Source organism: Ylistrum balloti, unplaced genomic scaffold (assembly GCF_031769215.1).
Source record: "Ylistrum balloti isolate Yb309-2 unplaced genomic scaffold, AGI_CSIRO_Ybal_v1 Utg369668, whole genome shotgun sequence".
NCBI classification, from domain to species: Eukaryota; Metazoa; Mollusca; class Bivalvia; order Pectinida; family Pectinidae; genus Ylistrum; species Ylistrum balloti.
Window position 1 is genome coordinate 1,539,326 of NW_026781915.1, and position 21,427 is coordinate 1,560,752.

The window sequence follows — 21,427 nt, forward strand, 5'->3', positions numbered from 1 at the left end:
TTGTACAGTATTACCGGGTAAAACCCAAGTTTATACAGTTTATTTATAGATTTGATTTATTGATTGTCCTTATTACCCTTAATTCGTCCGTGACTTGTTATTAATGGTGATATGTTTGGTGTCATTAACGATCGTACTAAAGAGCAAAAATTATTTCGTTACTTGATAATTCGAATGAATTAGTTACCATTAATATATATTACATTGCCAATGACATCCATATCTGTTGTTCATATTAACTGCAAATCGTGAGTTCATTAATAGCCTACATAAATTTACAATTTCATAATTGTCATTTTGTCTAGTTTTGATTACCGACTGGGAGTGCAGGAACTGCCAATGATTGTGTATTTGAATGAAGGTAACATTCTTTTCTTTTAGCCCGGTGCATCATCGCTTCAAAGAATGATTACAAAACGTGATAATCCCATTTTGTGAAGAAGATTAGTGTCTGTAGGCGTGTATCTATTACATTCTGATGATAATCATAATGAATATGTGGGACAGCCATAATATTCTATCTTCTTACTTTGTTACACCTGCAATGAACACTCAATAACACGTACACAGCAAGTGCTGATTTGTATCGCTAATTTTAATTACGATCCTCGGTTACGGTTATGTAATCTTACAAGTGTGAAAAGACAGGAACGGAACAGTATATTCAACACTTTAATCGCCTACCGATAATTATATGTCAGTATAACACAAACAACTGCTCTAGGCATCATTTAGCTGTTAATTAAACGTTCCTGTCTTTTTTCACCAGTTTAGTTTAAAAATATTTCATCTGAGAAAATTACCTGGAATTGGACACGAGTTATACAACTCGTCCGTAGACAATTATACCATGGTAACAATCATATAATAGCACTATTTCACGATAAAAGTAATTTTTTTGTTAATATATAAGTATATATAAAAAGAAAGAAAACAAAACAAAAAATATTATATACAGATGGAGGTATGCATCTTCTCTATATAAAAAATTCAGAGAATTTATTTGATATGACATAAATATATATAGTATGTTTCCATGTATATGAATATAAATAGATACATTTATAATTAAGTTTTGGAATCAGTTTCTGTACGTAAATTTTTACATTTTATTAAACCATAAGTAGTTTTTGGTACTAAAGCAAATTTATGCAAATCTATTCGTATTTTTTTTTTTTATAAATATTTATGCACAAATAATTGTATATAATTATCATTATCAGCCTTGTTCACATCAGTAGATCCGTTCAACAGTAGAAGTAGATCAACAACTGTGTCATATCTAGACAAAGTGTTTTCTTCCTATTCAGAAAAGTTACATGCTGGTGATACGACTAAATTATGTTTGAAAATATCTGCATACAAAGCGCTACAACTATGACGGAGTCTAGTATGAATCACATCTAGTTTTCTATCACCTACAGAGAGTTTATTCACAGGTTTGTTTTGTCTTGAAATACGATTTTTAAATTTTGACATTGTTTCTAAAGTTCTAATTGACATATCTAACTAATTCTACATTCTCAGAGTATTTGGGATAAAAGACACTTCATACAAAACTTGTCGACACTTTGGTAATACATAATCTTGACCATTTCAGAATGTGCAATGTGCAGCCTTCCCACACTTCACTTGCATATTCCAAAATAGGTCTGATGAATACAATACATGGTTTACATAAAATTACCTTATTAACTGTAAATTCCAATGTTCGTAAAACAGACAAATGTTAAAAATCTGATTTGACAATATTCACGATATGTGTTTCTAACTTACCATTTTCACTTAAAGTAACCGCCAAGATGTTAGTATGTGGCATTCTCTGTCAACATCGTGTTATAAAAAGTCAACTTAACATCAAGTCTTTCTAACGAACCAGTAAAACAAGTAGGTCCGTCTTTTTAGGATTAAAACTTACATTTCATGCCTTCGACCCGTGATCAATCGCTGCTAAATCATAGTTCATATAATATTCGATTTCTGCACTATTATTTGAAGAATATGCAACCGAGGTGGTTGTCAGCAAACGTTCTTGAAAGTGAAAAGAGATTTTCACAAATATCATTGATCTGTAACAAAAATAGAAGTGGTCCTAAAATAGAATCTTGTGGTATACCAGTATTTACAAGTCATGTGTACGAAAATTTACTATTTGGTTTCTATTACTGGAATAATCTTTCAATCAATTCTAATTAGTGCCTTTAAAACCATCTGCTTGAAATTTTCATGATGCCATCATGCCAAACTCTATCAAAGGCTTTTGGAACATAGAAAAATACCGTACATGTTTGGCGCTTGTTTTCTAATGATAGACAAATAGTGTGATTTTATCAGTTTAAATTCTCATTTCATAATTTTGTACATATGTAATGAAGTATTGTGACACCGACGGATGACATGAATGACTCTCAAGATTGCGAAAAAGACACACAAATCAAAAGCACCTTTTCAATGTAAACCTAGAGCAAAATAATGAATTAAACTGTATCGTACAGATGTGTCGGCCATCTAGGACTATTTATTTATGAAACGACTGAAGAAAAATCAAAATCGGTCAAAATGATAACAAATCTATAGCATTGTATATATCATAAAAAATTAATTATTTCATCCTACTATGTCACATTAAATTTCCTGTTAAAGGGTAGAATTTCTTTGTATGTCCTTTGTACAATGTTTTAGACGTCATTTAACAATCATATCGTACAAGGACAACTAGCTGGGAATTTAACTTTAAGTGTTCGCGATATCAATTATAAACAGCATTACCTGAATGACAATAGCATCAGATTGTTATGTCATATCAATTCTAAAGAAACACGTAACAATCTTTAAGAAATTTTCTGAATAATTCAGACGTGGTGTTTGGATTTTTATAATATGTTCTCATTTTCATGTTTTGACTTTGGTGGCGATGAATACGTCTATAAATAGTGTTTAATGATAAACCTCGACCTCATAACTGTAAACTTGAGTATATCTATTCTTTGTAACAGCTGCAATCACTTATTCCAATTTATATTATCAATTATTCAAAACTTAGTATTTGCCTGTAAGTTTTGATAATAGCAGGACTTTTTCAGAGCCAGCTGTATTTTTAAGAGGAATATCTATACAAAGTGATATAAAGAGGGTATATTTACATAAACTGAGGTTCCAGATGATGTTATTGTGCATATCTGTGTTGTTTTGCAACCATGAAATTGTGGAAGATCGGGGGTTTATCTTAGCAAGGGTTTGAAATTGCAACAGTAAAGACATCAAAGTCACAAATTTCAAGAAACAGATGTAATTTTTTAATGGGGAATCAAACTTTTTTCGAAATACATTTTTAAAGAAGAGTGATTTTAACGGCCATGATTCTGCACATGCCAGATAAGACTTTTTTATGTTCCGACAATTTTGGAGGATAATGTTAGAACGATTTCTATACAAGTGCGCATAACCTATCCGAGAATTTAATATCAGATCTGTGGTAACGTGTTTCAGACAAGATACAGATGGGAAACATCGTTAGTTCACCTCTCCGTCTGCATTTTGTCCTTTAGATCACTTTGGGGTTTTTCCTCAGTCGCCTACCAGATTGCAAAGTTTATCATCACTGACGAGTGCTAGAAAATTGAAACAGCTGTATGGAGCTGTTTAATTCGTTATTTTTTGCTTTACTGTATAAAATTAATTTGTATTAAGAGGTGTCATTTACTTGTGTCTTAAGTACAATTATTGTAGATTAAGTCTGGTGATGCCTAATTATACCATATACTAGCGGCGATAGCATGAATCTAATGTCATCCTTTGAACGTCTTGCTATATTGGTGACGCTGAGGAAACCAAAATTGGCCAGTTGCCTTCGTTGAGGCGTTATCATATCTCACTCCAATATGCTATTCATCGATTCCAGTTCAGCATAGCATCGTTGAATGATTCGAGTATCCATCCAAGTCTCAGATATTCACCAGATTGGCTGATAATAATGACACCACAACAATAACATACCTTTCCTCGGTGTAGTAAATCAAGAATGGCTTTAAAAGTATCCCTGCACTCTTAGTTACCGCGTATAATGTGTGGCGTGGTATTGACACCTGTCACTATAACATCACCTTCTATGTACGTATAAGGCGATCCCTGTAGCTTTCTGTAATTGTCTCAGTTTTATAATGCCTGGCGTACCTTAATTTTTCCTTCGACAATATTGTCCTCTTAAATCCTTTATTAGTGTTTTATTGTGAATTTATTGAGAGGATGTTTTGATACAAATTCCAACTTCAGAATTTTGGCGACGTGTGTCATAGACTTATGTCCTGATAGGTACCAAACTAGTGTAAATGACGTCACACACCCTACCTGTTCTTGTTACCTTCCCTTTAAAGCTCGCGTGACTTTGTACCTGGTGACCTACTAATTGCATTGTTACGGTAAAGTAAATGCTGACTAGAAGGCTAGTTATAAAGATCTATTTCACATAAATGACCCATTCATCACATCTACACCTTGTAAACAATTGCCCTTCTCGCCCTTCTACCGCCCCAATACACATCCTTATCACTACCCCTAACAATAACATATGTACCCGTATCAACCCCCCACAACGTCAGGAAAGATATATTTCAAATTATAAAGAAATTGTGCACCAGGTGCTGGGCAGTTAACTAATAATTCAATGACAAAACATGTAGTTGATCTTAACATATGTCAACATTGTTTGTGCTCCTTTTTTATTTTTTAATACTTTATTCTGTTTTTTTTTCCGCGGGGGCATTTTCCTCAAAAACTTTGATTGCAAGACGGATTGCAAATGATTTTTTCGGTTTTTAATTGGTACAATGGGAACTAGATGCAGTCAGCTGATTTCTGAATATAAAATATTGTCCTATTTCGATGTAGTATAAATGTATTTTGACACTATAAACGTAACCGAAACCTCCACAAACATCGGGATAGTTTAGGGGGAGATAAAGGGAGTGATATTTCCCGTTACAACAAGTACGTACCATTTTCGGAGAGTTCGTCACATTCTAATCGACATGTATACTAACAGTTTGTAACGTTAAGACAGTTTTCTAGATCTCTGTTAGTTACTATTTAACAAGGTCCACGGATCATTCATATCTTTATTCCTCCAAATTAGAAGAGTTATAAATGACATCGAAAAAACCCATATGAGTTAAATAGGTAGAAACATAGAGGACATAGACAAATGTTAAGAAAATAAGTATAGGTATGAGACATAATGTACGAAAAGATAGAGACGTACACTAAAATACTACAAAACATGCGAAGCTAGTATGTCGAGCAAAGAGAATCAAATTGCAAGGATAAAAATACAACAATCCTTTGTACATGAGGCCAAAACATAATCTCCGTTTCTAAAAATGTCTTTCAAAGTCCATATATGTTTGAAACCACACGCGTAGGCAGTGATAATATACTGCCTAAATGGTTCTCCTGGAATCTACCTGTAGTGCAAGTGATGCCTATTTAAGGAGCGTTTCTCCATGGAACAAACATGACTTCCGGTGTTATTGTCATGAGGCAGAGCTTTAGCGGTCGCACAGAATAATAGCTTGTTAAATAATTTCACATATTATTGTGATGGTATTGTTATCATTAAATAGCAAGTATGTGATATATGCGGATGTGACACCTCTATCTTAAAGTATCTATTATTTAATGAAATACAGTGACAAAATACACAGAAATATTTAGAAATATTTGTGAAAACAGCGTAGCGAACCGTGCAAGATAATGGAGATATATATGCAAATTTTAAAAGATGTACTGGAAAATATCTCTGTTTCGACGCCATCGTTAAAAGTAAAAGCTGATATCGATGTGAAATTTAAACGGGGAAAAAACGAATACAAATGAAGCTCTGTCATCTGTTGCGATTTTTTTTTTGTCTGTGTTGGTGTAGTATAAATCAATTATATTGAGTCCATAGGTGGATTAAAAAACAAGCTTGTTATCGTAATGAGAGGGAAACAAATCCCTTTTTTACTTTTTCTGACATTTTTTTATTAATCTTTTTACATCCGTGACTGTTATTTTCACTGATAACGACCGTCTAAAATCCCTTGTTAAACATCTAAACTTCTCGCGGTCTTCCTGTTCTCCCTAACATTGCCTGTTTAAATGAGTATGGCGCCGACAGCACGATTGCAGTAGTTTGTAAACTGTCATGAGTTAGATTGATGACGCACTGGTGGTCATTCTCGCGTGACTTATCGCAAGTTTATTATAAACAGTTAAGATAGGAAACTAATTAGGACGCGTTTTAGGTCAGTATTGAGGCACGTTATCGCCGGTCATTTCGAGCGGTCACTTTCAGCGATAGTTCTACCGAGTTTCCTTGGAATGACCAATGTGAATTTTCAATAACAATTCACAAAACGTTGACAAATGACGTTTTGGGGTGATATATCGGACAGGTTATGTAATAAAGGGGATTAAGTAAAACAGCGTGGGGAGAACCTGCTGCTGACGTCATTAATCCTGAAGTGTTGTGTCGAGCTAAGATCACAAGACAAAAGTTGTAAATATCTTTTATAATAAAATACATATATAAGATAATGATCACTTCACAGAAACTTTATTTCCAACTGCAATGTATTAATAAATGGAAATCCGCTGATAATGATGACACAAATGCCCCAGCTGACATAAATCATGTCACCACGCCACGCGCTTTAATCAAGCGCGGAATCTCGGAACGCATTCTGAGTTTAAACTGTTTATTAAAACCCAAAATTAATAAAATCCTTTTTAGATAGAAGAACGATAAAATTCTTCTTTCTCCCAATAAACCTGCCTTTTGGATTACTGTCAAATCTAAATTGTGTGTTTAAGAGAAATTTGTGAGAGCGAAACCACAATCCACAGTAGGTCTCAGATTTCAATTATAAGTAATAAAACACTATGTTTTTATAATCTTTGTTCATATGCCAAATTCATTTCTTCTATCAAGTAAGTTTGTTTATCTGAGACGCAGCGAAAAGGGATTTGTTTAAAGAAAATCTATCAAAAACTTTATTCAGAATGATCCATGTCGGTCTTCGTCATATGTGTTCATTAATATAAAATGAGATTTTCTAATCATTGCGGGTTTATATATAACGCTGCGTGCAGTTGTTTTGTGCGTGTAGAAAACGATATCAAAATCAAAGTAGAACATGCACGTGATGTGTTCAACACGGCAGGTAGGAAGATATTGACCTAGACATTAATTCCGTGAGACAAAGTGTCTCATTAAGTCGGAGTCATACCAACTTCTTCACGTAATAAACCGACATGTACTCACGAAACTGCCATGATGTAAACGGTCGCACCCAATCCTTAGCTAATCATATTTTGTATTTCATTTTTTCGATTAAGCATATCTTGATAAAACTGTCAGTGTTTCAATGCGATATACGAAGTTAAATTAATCATCGCCTGATTCTACCTCTTTTTACCGCCATTTTTATTCTCTGTTCACTGCCACATTCACTCTCTCTTCACTGTCATATTTACTTGTAATCACCGCAAAAATTCACGCTATTTCATCACCATATTATATCTATTCATCCCATTTGATTATCTTTTCACCGGTGTACTCACTCTATATTCACCGCCATTTAGTTCACTCTATATTCAACGCCATTTGGTTCAATCTCTATTTATCGCCATTTGGTTCACTCTCTATTCATCGTCATTTGATTCACTCTCTATTCACCGCCATTTGATTCACTCTCTATTCACCGCCATTCGGTTCACTCTCTATTCACCGCCATTCGGTTCACTCTCTATTCACCGACATTCGGTTCACTCTCTTTTCACCGCCATTCGGTTCACTCTCTATTCACCGCCATTCGGTTCACTCTCTATTCACCGCCATTCGGTTCACTCTCTATTCACCGCCATTCGGTTCACTCTCTATTCACCGCCATTCGGTTCACTCTCTATTCACCGCCATTTGGTTCACTTATTTCTTATTCCTATGTATATTTACATTCGGTCCTCAACAATTTTGTTCTCTGGAATATGTTTTCTACATGCCATTCGGCTCACTCTCTGATTCACCGCCATTCGATTCACTCTCTCCTATTCACTGACATTCGGTTCTCATTAAGATTCTCTAGTCATTTGCCGCCATTCGGTTCACTCTCTATTCACCGCCATTTGGTTCACTTATTTCTTATTCCTATGTATATTTACTTTCTCGATCCTCAACAATTTTGTTTAACTGGAATATGTTTTCTACATGAATTCGCAGCTCGACTGACGGATGTCGAGTGATTCATTGTTTCATTAATAGATAAACTCACTGGACAATTCTGGTTCTAGTCTCATTGATCTAGTATCGTTCGTCTCCCTCATTAAGATTGTAGCCTAGTCATTTGCCTTTTGACTGAATTCACTATAATGCCCTCCTCCTGTAGCCAAGTATCTTGTCTTTAGTCTTAACTCACTACCACGTCCTCCATCTGTAGCCTAGTATCTTGTCTTTAGTCTTAACTCACTAACATGGTCTCCATCTGTAGCCTAGTATCTTGTCTTAAGTCTTAACTCACTACCATGTCCTCCGTCTGTAGCCTAGTATCTTGTCTTAAGTCTTAACTCACTACCACGTCCTCCATCTGCAGCCTAGTATGTTGTCTTTAGTCTTAACTCACTACCATGGTCTCCATCTGTAGTCTAGTATCTTGTCTTAAGTCTGAACTCACTACCACGTCCTCCATCTGTAATCTAGTATCTTGTCTTTGGTCTTAACTCACTACCACGTCCTCCATCTGTAATCTAGTATCTTGTCTTTGGTCTTAACTCACTACCACGTCCTCCATCTGTAATCTAGTATCTTGTCTTTGGTCTTAACTCACTACCACGTCCTCCGGCTGTAGTCTAGTATCTTGTCTTTAGTCTTAACTCACTACCACGTCCTCCGGCTGTAGCCAAGTATCTTGTCTTTAGTCTTAACTCACTACCACGTCCTCCATCTGTAGTCTAGTATCTTGTCTTTAGTCTTAACTCACTACCACGTCCTCCGTCTGTAGCCAAGTATCTTGTCTTTAGTCTTAACCCACTACCACGTCCTCCGTCTGTAGCCAAGTATCTTGTCTTTAGTCTTAACCCACTACCACGTCCTCCGTCTGTAGCCTATTATATTACTGTAAGTTTTAACAATTTCGTGGTCTCAACCTGTAGCTTAGTCTCTTGCCTTTCTACCATGGCTTTTACTTTTATTTGTCCTGATGGGGACTCAGCACGTCTCGCGTGGTCTTGCCTGATCTCCCAGTATTCAATTGATTCTATCGTCACTTTCCCCCCTTTTAAAAACAGCACGGGAGGGAGATTGTTGTTTTAAGGATTTCAGTTCACTTCAGCTGACTCGTTACCTTCATTTAGTTTAACTTTCCGGGTTACTGTGACCTGGTAACCTGGTATCAGTAAGCTGGTCCCTTTGTTAAACCTTGTTCCGTATATAGGATTCTAACATAATTTGTGTTAGGTCAGATCAAGTTTCAGTCAACGTCTCTATTCCTTTTATTGGTAATTCTGCTCTGAAATATAAGTACATTGTATACAAATCTGTTTGTGAGTTAGAGATTTGAATGGTTTATATTTTGACAGGTCACTAGTCCTCATAACGGAAAACGGAGGTTGGTTCCTGTTTTTCAAAACCTCTAATTATACAGGTAAAATAATCATACCTACAGGTAAACAACATGCAAAACTCTCATTTATTTCACTTTATTTGTCAGAGAAGTTACACACCACCTAAAGCTGTAATTACAAGTGGTTAGTGCAGTTTTAATCAAGGGAATAATTTTTATTTAGATTTCTATAAAATATGTTCTCTTGTTTTAATCTAACACAGATAAGGTCTGTATATCTCAAATAATTTGAAGATTGTCTTGTGTTTGTATGTATGGATACTGAAGGAAAGACAAATGTTTTGGATGTAAACGGTATCAATTTGTAACTTTGTACAGTGCCCTTCTAATGGACCCTGTCTCTAAAATTATAAGATAATCTAGTGTAAGATTCAAGTCTAGTGACTATTTACAAAAAAAACTTTGTGACTGGTAGTCAGTTTAACACATACATCACATGTATTTCATTTCGTTTTATCAGAATATTATTTTGTTTTCGAAATTACGCAATAATGTTTCGTTAAAACAGAATTATTTTTCGAAGTAAATACAATACATTTCGAAATAACACAATTATAAATTCGTTAAAACGAAGTGATATTTCGAACTAAAGATATTTTATTTTGATTAAACGGAATAAAATAGGTGTGAAGCATGCGAGTACAAGAACTCCATATTTGCAACTGCAACGCAAGGGCATATACATTTGGTTATCGATATGAGCTCGGGGGCGATACGGTGTCAAAACAAAAGTGTCATATCTTGGCCTATTTAATAATCGATATAAGCTTTCATTAGTCTTCTTTAACATGAATTTTTTCGTCATACTGAGATCTACATCCATCGTATATAAAGTTGATGACAAAGGTTGGACAAGTAACCCCATACAGTTAATAAAGTAACAAAGATACTTCAATACATATTCTATCAGATCAACGTGCTAAGTTAAACAAGGAAAAAATGTCGGATAGTTACACATGAGCTAGCACCGCGTGGGATTATGTATGCAGGACTTGAATCACACGTTCTGTCTGACGTTATTGATGTGTACCATCAGGTAGAAGGGATCTCCCAGCGTTAAGTAAACTATAAACACTTATCTAGGAATTACCCAGTGAAGATTTAGAACTGACACACTTGAGGCGCCGTAACAGTATTCGGAAGATGACGATAGAAGGTTTCACCGAATATTGTTGACAAAAACATGTTATTGCTAGCGATCGATGTTGACATTTAACCACGTGTTGTGTTTATTGACAAAAAGTAACGTAAGAGAAGAAACTGGAGATCGTATCGCCGCGACATTACTCACGCTGGACTGCATTGTAACTTAACATTCTCTCTGTGTGTTGGGTTAAACGCTTCGGTGCTAAATACCATATATTTTAAAAATGTGGAAACTTTATCGTCATTTTGATTATTTCAATTGAGTCACCAACGGTATTAATATACAGAGGTCTATTGAAGTGTGGGCCGGGCTTGTTTTTACGGCCATAACGATTGGCTGGACGAGTAAATTGAAGTCTTTGAGTCGAAATCGTAAAACCAATTCGATGTTTATTTACAACACGGTAAGTACGCGAATGTGTTTGATCCATGTAGCTTATACTGAAATGACATTTTAACACGATTAATATTAAGAAAAATACCTTTCGTTTATTACTGTTACTGCGCATTATATGTACAGGTAAAGTATTGTTGTAATGTCTAGGTCACGCCTGGTGGGGGATACGGGTCAAGTTACTGGACTTTCATATATTTGTTTACTTCTTGAACCGATTTCATTTTGCTTTCAGGCCGAGGACACATCACACCGTCCATCGATCGGAAAGTTCCGTCGCTGGCGGGAGAGGCAAACAGTGACAAAAGATGGGGGACCCAATTAACAGCTCAAGTCTTCAGTACTTGATTAACAGCCACACCGGAAACGGAAGTATGAAACTATCGATGGAAACCGCCTGTGGGCCCGGAGTTGGGAACGGGAGCACTCCATGTAAAGAAGAGGGCATGGGTATAAGTTTATCTACCCCTATTCTTATGTTGTCTTCTGGACTGATGGGCAACACGTTAGCTCTGGTGGTCCTCTACACAATGAAAAAGGAAGCCAAACAGACTGTGTTTTTTACTCTCTTAGCCGGACTGGCCTGGACCGATTTAATTGGTCAACTGATGACCGGTCCAATGGCGATAATTGTGTACGCGAACAATCTCCAATGGGTGGGTGGAGAGGCGACCTGTATTTATCACGCCTTTTCAATGATATGTTTTGGATTTCTGACTCCTGTGCTCGTGTGTGCCATGTCGCTAGATAGATTAGTAGCCCTCAAATTCACATTCTTCTACGCACGCAATTTTACAAGAAAAAAAGCCCAGGTGCTTGTTGTGGTATGTTGGATAATCGTATTGTTTGTATGTTCCTGGCCACTTATGGGGTTTGGCAGTTACGAAAAACAATACCCAGGTAGTTGGTGCTTTCTAAATTTCCATAAAGAGAGCGAAACTGACGTAGCTTTTGCGACTACCTACTCTGTGATAAACTTGTTACTCATCACCGTCAATTTCTTCTGTAACATTGTCGTCATATCAACAGTTATACAAATGAGGAAGAAAAGGATTATACAAAACTCACCATCCATAGATAGAAAACGTAGACCCCATCGTACAAAATCTCAGAAAAGACTGGAATCCGAGACACAAATGGTGGTTTTCATGTGTACAATCACGTTCGTGTTCAGTGTTTGCTACATACCATTCAACGTAAGTATTACCTCTGTATTTTTCAACTTATTACCTATATACCATTCAACCTAAGTATTAGCTATATACCATTCAACCTAAGTATTAGCTTTACACCATTCAACTTAAGTATTAGCTTTATACCATTCAACCTAAGTATTAGCTATATACCATTCAACCTAAGTATTAGCTTTATACCATTCAACCTAAGTATTAGCTATATACATTCAACCTAAGTATTAGCTATATACCATTCAACCTAAGTATTAGCTATATACCATTCAACCCAAGTATTATATATATACATTCAACCTAAGTATTAGCTATATACATTCAACCTAAGTATTAGCTATAAGTATTAACTATATACCATTCAACCCAAGTATATATATACATTCAACCTAAGTATTAGCTATATACATTCAACCTAAGTATTATCTATATACATTCAACCCAAGTATTATATATATACATTCAACCTAAATATTAGCTATATACATTCAACCTCAATATTAGCTATATACATTCAACCTAAGTATTAGCTATATACCAACCAACGTACGTATTAACTGTATACCATTCAACCCAAGTATTATATATATACATTCAACCTAAATATTAGCTATATACCAACCAACGTACGTATTAACTATATACCATTCAACCCAAGTATTAGCTATATACATTCAACCTAAGTATTGCCTATATACCATTCAACCTAAGTATTGCCTATATACCATTCAACCTAAGTATTAGCTATATACCATTCAACCCAAGTATTATCTATATACATTCAACCTAAGTATTATCTACATACATTCAACCTAAGTATTAGCTATATACCATTCAACCTAAGTATTATCTATATACCATTCAACCTAAGTATTAGCTATACACCATTCAACCTAAGTATTAGCTATATACATTCAACGTACGTATTAGCTACATATTATGCAACGTAAGTATTTACCTTACATCCATTCAACGTCATACCTACATACAACCAAACGTTCCTATTACCTTAATACAATTCAACGTAGGCATTACATATATATCCTTTCAACGTAATACCTATATACCACTTAGCGTAGGTATGATGACGTACGACAAAAAAAAAGGTTCGCGCGGAAATATAGTTAAAAACGTATATAACAGCAACCATATGAATATCCGTAAATAAACTTGTTTATAAGCAAATCAATCTGTAAACAGTTTTTCATACTTTAAATGTAATATCTAAGTCAGTCTGAAAGCAATTTTGTCGATTTAATGCATATGTTTAAATACAGCTGTTTTCCGTCACAGCCGAACACAGCAATACTATTTGTGGCCGGTTGTATTTCGATAATGACAGCGCTATTTGCCAGAAAAAATGTCATTGATTGTAATACATAGCATGCAATTCAAGTATTAGTTATATAACTTTCAATCCAAGTATGCCCAATACACCATTCGATGAAATATTAAACGTAAGTATTATCTATATTTCATTCAACGACAAAGTCGGCGCCATTTGCAGAATAAATGATATTCATACACATATACCATTTTACCTACACATAACCTATATATATATTCAACACAGGTTAATACCTATATACCATAATAATCACCTAAATGACACAGGTATTTCATATTTAATAAATTCAACATAAATCATTACCTATATCAGACTATACACCTTTCAATATCATTATTACCTACATAACATATTCATTCAACATAATTATTCTCGTTTTGTAAAGCATTTGAATACAAATATCATTTGTACAATGTAAACCATTTCCTAATGCAAAAGTAAAATCCATTAATCAATTAATACAGTTCAACATAAGCATTTCCTGAACGTTTGCCTTGTTCTATTCCTTATGCCTATAATGTAGATCATTTCCTTAACATTTGCCTTGCTCTATTCCTTATACATATAACGTAGACCAGCTAACGTAGTGCTATTTAACGTGATCACCGACTTTACACAAAATAACGTAAAAACTTTTTAATTTTTCATTTAACAACGTAAGTATTTTCTTCGTGTCATACTTCTAAACACTTCCTATACGAATCAATCTGTGTGTCAGTGGAGATACGTACCGACAGGTACAAATCTAACTTTTATCTTCAAATACCAAACAAGAGAGTAACTACCTACAGAATCTTACAACACTACTGCATCACACCAGACAGACTCAGAGCTGACAAAGTTGTTCTTTAATTTGAATAAAGGTAAACAGTTAGAGATAGACAGAATCCACTCAAATTGATCTCTTTTTGGTCGACAATTGAGTGGATTCTCTAAAGTACCAAATTTCCTTCCGCCCTGTCTATACTAGGCATCTATCGTATTTACACAATTGATGCGATTTCAATTGGTTGTTTTGAGAGTTACCAGATTTCACAAAACGAATTGTGTTAAGTATATTCTTGACTTGTTAAAAAGAATATTTTTATTCAACGGTACGAATAAAGAATGTTATGCACAAAATAATTATCATTTTCAAAATGGAATTTTTGTTGAAGAATAAGAGGTAGGGATAATGTATGTTTTGTGTAAAAATACTACATATCATTGACAGTAGCAAGAGCGAAGAATGAAAAATTTGAAGCAGATGTGAACTTCGGACTCGAGTAAATTAAAAGCCATATTCCCTTTCAGTACATCATACAGTTACACTGTACAGTCAAATAGTCCAAATTGATTACAAATACCTCAGTTTTTTTTTATAGAAAGGTAATACTATCACATATAGCACAAGTACACGCGTACTTCAGAGGTTAAAAAAAGACTGATGAGAACGGAACACGCCTAGTCTATATAATAAAACACTGATGAGGCCGGAACTAATGCGAGGTGTTGCATCATATTTGCACCATATTTAATTGTCACTTCATCACGATTTCAGCTTAACATACTTAATGGCTTTTCCGTTTAATTTTCAGTTCCTTCTCAGTTTCTTATCGTTAATTAGATGATAAGCCTTATATAACTAATATTGTTATCAAATACAACTAATGCATAACATTAAGGATCAGAGTACACCATACGTGATGGCACGGCCGGATGTATCGCACATCAATGTCTGATATAAACTAACAGGTTTTATTAAACTCGTTGTTATTAATTATCTCGTCAATGACAGTTTTAATGAACTGAATTGAACATATTTTTATCACGTGTAATGCAGTTAAAATGACTCATACAGGCAGCGTTCATCGTCTTGTTTACATGGGTGCAGTAAAGTTAGATTAATTTAAACGGCTAAAGTTACAAAAAAAAACTAATTATGATATTGGTACATTAAATATATATTTTTTTTTTATATTAAAACATAATTAAACTGTAATACATGCACATGCACCATAAATGAAAATATATTACAAGCTACACGTAATAAAAATGGGAGAGGAATTAATATAACCTCACAGCTTGTTTTCACATCCCATACTTATCAGATGTGTGGGTTAAATTTTTGAATTTTGAATAAAATGTGGTTTAAACTAATATTAACGTACCACAGAAATGTTACACACAGAACATAGATTTCATACGCGATAAGTGCACATATCAGTACATTGAATTCTAGATATTTCTGTGGTCAAATTAGTCGAGGACGTTTCTAGGTATTATATAGGATGACCATACAAATTTTACAGAGAAAATTCTTCCGTAGCGTGTTTAGTTTTATTCAGCATAGAAAAAATACCACAACAGTGCCTGATAGTTGAAATCTGGGTTGGGTATACACTGATAGTGTATAAGACAGATCAAGCTGCACTGAGTTGCCCTTGGATACAGAAGATAAGATGAACAGAGAATCGTACTGCCACCGTCGTAACGATGTCGAATAATTACCTGTTTTGACGGAAACTTGACGTGAAGTATTGAAATATAATCGTCATTATAAACACAACCCTGTGGGAAGTGGGCTTACCTTCAGTGGCGAACTGGTCATAACAAATTCTCATAGCCGTCACCACACAGCTATACAGTCGATATTGAACATCGCCATTATCTATTGCGATGACTATAATCTGTACTTCAAAGATTGCATCGTCTTTGAGTTCGGTCAGACTTTCTTTTATTGGTCGTCCACAGCTTTATTGATGTCAAAAAAGACACGATGTTCGTTTTAATAAGATGTTGTAATGTGAAAACGTATGCCAGTGTTTCTTGTGTTCAATAATTTACAGGTAAACACGTGTCTTACAGAGAGACTGCATTAAGTAGAATCACCTGTTCAAGAAATACGATAGATGATACAGACTAGTAATGGATGTTATAGACAGGTGATAGATGTTACAGTCTAGTAATGGATGTTATAGACAGGTGATAGATGTTACAGACTAGTAATGGTTGTTATAGGCAGGTGATATATTTAACAGACTAGTAATGGATGTTATAGACAGGTGATAGATGTAACAGACTAGTAATGGGTGTTATAGACAGGTGATATATGTTACAGGCTAGTAAAGGTTGTTATAGACAGGTGATATATGTTACAGGCTGGTAATGGGTGTTATAGACAGGTGATATATGTTACAGGCTAGTAATGGATGCTTTAGACAGGTGATAGATGTAACAGACTAGTAATGGGTGTTATAGACAGGTGATATATGTTACAGACTAGTAATAGGTGTTTTAGACAGGTGATATATGTTACAGACTAGTAATGGGTGTTATAGACAGGTGATAGATGATACAGACTAGTAATTGATGTTATAGACAGGTGATAGATGTAACAGACTAGTAATGGGTGTTATAGACAGGTGATAGATGTTACAGGTTGTTATAGACAGGTGATAGATGTTACAGACTAGTAATGGGTGTTATAGACAGGTGATAGATGTTACAGGTTGCTATAGACAGGTGATAGATGTTACAGACTAGTAATGGGTGTTATAGACAGGTGATAGATGTTACAGGTTGTTATAGACAGGTGATAGATGTTACAGACTAGTAATGGATGTTATAGACAGGTGATAGATGTTACAGGTTGCTATAGACAGGTGATAGATGTTACAGACTAGTAATGGGTGTTATAGACAGGTGATAGATGTTACAGGTTGTTATAGACAGGTGATAGATGTTACAGACTAGTAATGGATGTTATAGACAGGTGATAGATGTTACAGGTTGCTATAGACAGGTGATAGATGTTACAGGTTGCTATAGAAAGGTGATAGATGTAACAGATTAGTAATGTATTTATAGAGGATTAGAAGTATTTTGATTGGTATAGACATGTGATTGAGTTAAAGATAGACACTACCCGTAAAGAAATGATACAAAGTCACTTGAAAAGGGCGAATGTATAAGCACGTGTTTTTTTGCAGAATTCCACTTCAAATTCTTAATCAGTGATCAACATTTTTTCTCAAGTTAAACTTTGACAAACCAAATTATCATTTTCATCAAGGAGCAAAGTTGGCCCTTATTTTATTTAAGTTATATATCTTAAACAGTTTATCGAATGTCTTATGTAGATATATAAGATATGTTTAATAACATGTTGTATAAGATATGTTATTTAGACGTTGCGCTAGTTGCTATAGTAAGATATTCCACATGCTATATAAGGTATATTAGATGTTGAATATTTATTGATTTTCTATATAACATATCTCATACGTATTCTTTTCAACATAATTAAACCCGACTTTATTGCTCGTTATAACCAACAATACGTTTTGAAAAACCATCAACGTGAATAAGTTGAAAGTTTCGCCTATGAAAAAACGTGTTCCATCAAGTGCATATTCAAACTACAAATGGTTCTTGGGGAGACTTTTATTTTCCATGCCTAGAACTCTCATTTTATATAAGATATCTTACATCGATAAGATTTATATAATTTAGTGAAACACAAGATTGTTATTGCACTTTGAATAAATGTTCAGTTGGCCTGCCCTCCCGACCAGTCATTGATATGTTACCGTGCGGAGTAAGAACTATACCTTGTTTTAGAGGTGGCCAGTTTGTTTAGTTTAGCCCCAGTGTATTGCCAATAGAAAACATCTGTCCGACTGGATTAACCGTTCCTAGTACAGGTGTAGACCCATAACTTTTACTAATCAGTCCCACGTACTATAGCGGTGTCATCAATATAGTCTGCTTCCTATTGTACACATCCGCACAAGAAAATAGTTCCGCATACCTAACTAATATTCATATGTAGCAAAATAATGGATGTTTTCTAAGAGTGTTTTTGTATCTTGCAGGTGAATATAATTGTGAACCAGGTGACGGGTGTAATTAATCACAAAGTTGACCTCATCGTTCTTCGTCTACTCGCCATTAACCAGATCCTTGATCCGTGGCTCTACATATTGCTACGCAGAGCTCAGTTGCTAAAAATCTTAAACAACGTCAAACTCAAAATCTGCTACGCTTGTGGAGGATCGGGTAGTTTTATGTCTTCAAAGCAACATGAATACCCACACGATAAGAAAGATGTCGAAATCGGCAAATCATATGTCCTGAAATCAGTAGTGGGCGAGGTTGACACTCAAGTGCATCGCATCGAAAACGGAAGTGACTCTTCCGGAAGTAGAGAAACCCTGGGTAGCACATCAAACCTGATTCAGGAATGTGATGTAGAACGAGGACCACATCGGAAATATACCCGATCAATATCGGCCGACAATAGTCGTCCAGTATTTATCAGTGACAGTGACTCTGATGCTTTCCGCGAAGAAATGGCATGCTTCCGGACTTTGTTTGGTCCGGACAAACGAAAACGGCGCAAAACTTCTAGACGGCAGTCTGTGGACAATACACTAGACAGACCGCGGATAAAGCGACTGTACAGCCTCCCAAATAACATCTTCAAACAGGAAGCGCTTTTGTAACACAAGTATGAACGTATTATACAAGATACCTTTATATCGTTAGTGATTTCAAAAGGAAGGTTCGCCATTCTTTTTGACGAACCCATTGAAATATTTGATTTATTATTAACCGTCTTTCCGAAGAATATGACACATGCCTTTCTATAATCATCTGTCAGTACGGATGTAGATATTACAAACAAAATACTGAACGGCTGAGCGTGTTAGTAATTTAAGCATTGGTAGATAGTTTTCATATGGCAGAGAGACGATGAATCAAAGAGAATTTCTATATTAGATATACATTTTATGTGCTATGTTTCCGTAGTTGAGCTAAGTATATGTTATTTTGTAAATGTGAAAGTTGTTATATTCTGTTAAATAAATTGTTTTTTATTATTCATGCTCATCTGATTTTTTGAGACAAAAAATCGACGTAATCGTACATAAGAAAAACTAATTTCAGAAAAACAAGAAAATACCAACATTTCCATACAACATTCGAAACTCAGTTCAATAAAACTGGGTGAAAACTTAAAAAAGATTCCTGAAAAAGCACAAGGAGAATAACACCATGTGTTCCGAAAGAGTAAGCGTTTTCTGCTTCATCAACGACACCCGTTATTTAAAATTTGGTCAATCCAACTAAATACTGTTAGTTTCTCACATAGGAACATGTATACAACAACGGAACCAATAGGCAAACTAACGAGCATCAAACACGTCCAACTTCATACATCAGCTTTCCACATTGATTTCGTTGCAGGAACAGATTCAGATAAGTAGTTAATGGAGAACAGTTGACTAATCCCTTCCTTCCCATGGTATTTTTCTAAAGGGAGAAATCGTCTTTAATGACTCATTAATGATCCTCCACTATGGCGAGTCTACCAGTAGCTACTAACCAAGCCATCTATATCTTGCTCTCTGACAAGTATTCCTCCAGATCCTAACCAGTAGCTACTAACCAAGCCATCGTTATCTTTCTCTCTGACAAGTATTTCTCTCGATCCTAACCAGTAGCTACTATCCAAGACATCTATATCTTGCTCTCTGACAAGTAGACCTCCAGATCCTAACCAGTAGCTACTAACCAAGACATCTATATATTAGGTGACATTCGTGTGAGAGGCATGCCCTTTGCAGATTAATGTTTTTTACCGTTATAATTTATCATCATTGATATAAATCTCAATGAAAAAGAGATAATATAAAGTGACAATGCTTTTTGTTAGTCACAACTGAGCATTCTTTTTACATAATCACTAGACAATCAAACTTTTTAATTTACATACAAACACTCCTAGTTTAAGGACGAAATACAACGGACAATTTAGAAAGACGTTTTGTGATCAATTACTTCTTGCACTACTTGCTTTTTGGCGAATCCAGTAATTTTACAAAGAGAAGACCTAACTTTAGAAATTATATAACACGAAGTACTAAGGATCTATGTGCAGATACAGTAATCAACAAGACTTAGGATGCCAAGGATGGCCGGCTGGCTCATTGGTAAAGCTATCGCATTTCACCTGCACGTCCGGGGTTTGTTGCCTGAAGCGGATGTGAAAATGTATGAGGGTCACCTGCCCAACCACTTGGGTTTCAACTGGTAGTTCGGTTTCCATCTAAAGTCAGACACACGCTGGCATCAATCCGGGCCTGTAAGGGTGATTAATTAATGTACAATAAGTAGAACTTCTATTTTGTTAGATACAAGGCACAAGAAAGTTTAGTTTAGTCGTATACAATGAAATCATTAAACATCAGACGACAAAACATATAAAAGTGATGACACAGAGATTGTACGTAAGTAAACAAACTACAACAAATTATACAATTTGAATATAAAGAATATAGTTGATCACAATGAATAAGAATATAATAATTACAATACTGGATATATCATTACAACAGAATAACAAATATATAGAATACAGTGTATCACAGTGAGTTAGTATATACAGCACTGGACATATCATTACAACAGAATAACAAATATATAGAATACAGTGGATCACCATGAGTTAGTATATACAGCACTGGACATATCATTACAACAGAATAACAAATATATAGAATACAGTGGATCACCATGAGTTAGTATATACAGCACGGAATATATACTACAACAAAATAACAAATATATAGAATACAGTGGATCACCATGAGTTAGTATATACAGCACTGAATATATACTACAACAGAATAACAAATATATATATGAGTTAGTA

The 21,427-nt window shown here is 35.0% G+C and overlaps 1 protein-coding gene across 2 annotated transcripts in view; it reads left to right on the forward strand.

The window, feature by feature from the left end:
- The window catches only part of LOC132560957 (prostaglandin E2 receptor EP4 subtype-like), a 29,794-nt gene extending 10,244 nt beyond the window's left edge, over positions 1 to 19,550 (forward strand). For both annotated transcript variants that reach the window (XM_060225674.1, XM_060225667.1), the window contains exons 2-3: positions 11,429 to 12,389; positions 18,585 to 19,550. In XM_060225674.1, coding sequence (XP_060081657.1) covers positions 11,502 to 12,389; positions 18,585 to 19,214 — 1,518 coding nt within the window. In that variant the 5' untranslated portion in view covers positions 11,429 to 11,501 and the 3' untranslated portion in view covers positions 19,215 to 19,550. The remainder of the gene's footprint in view (positions 1 to 11,428; positions 12,390 to 18,584) is intronic.
- Positions 19,551 to 21,427: the final 1,877 nt, after the last annotated feature.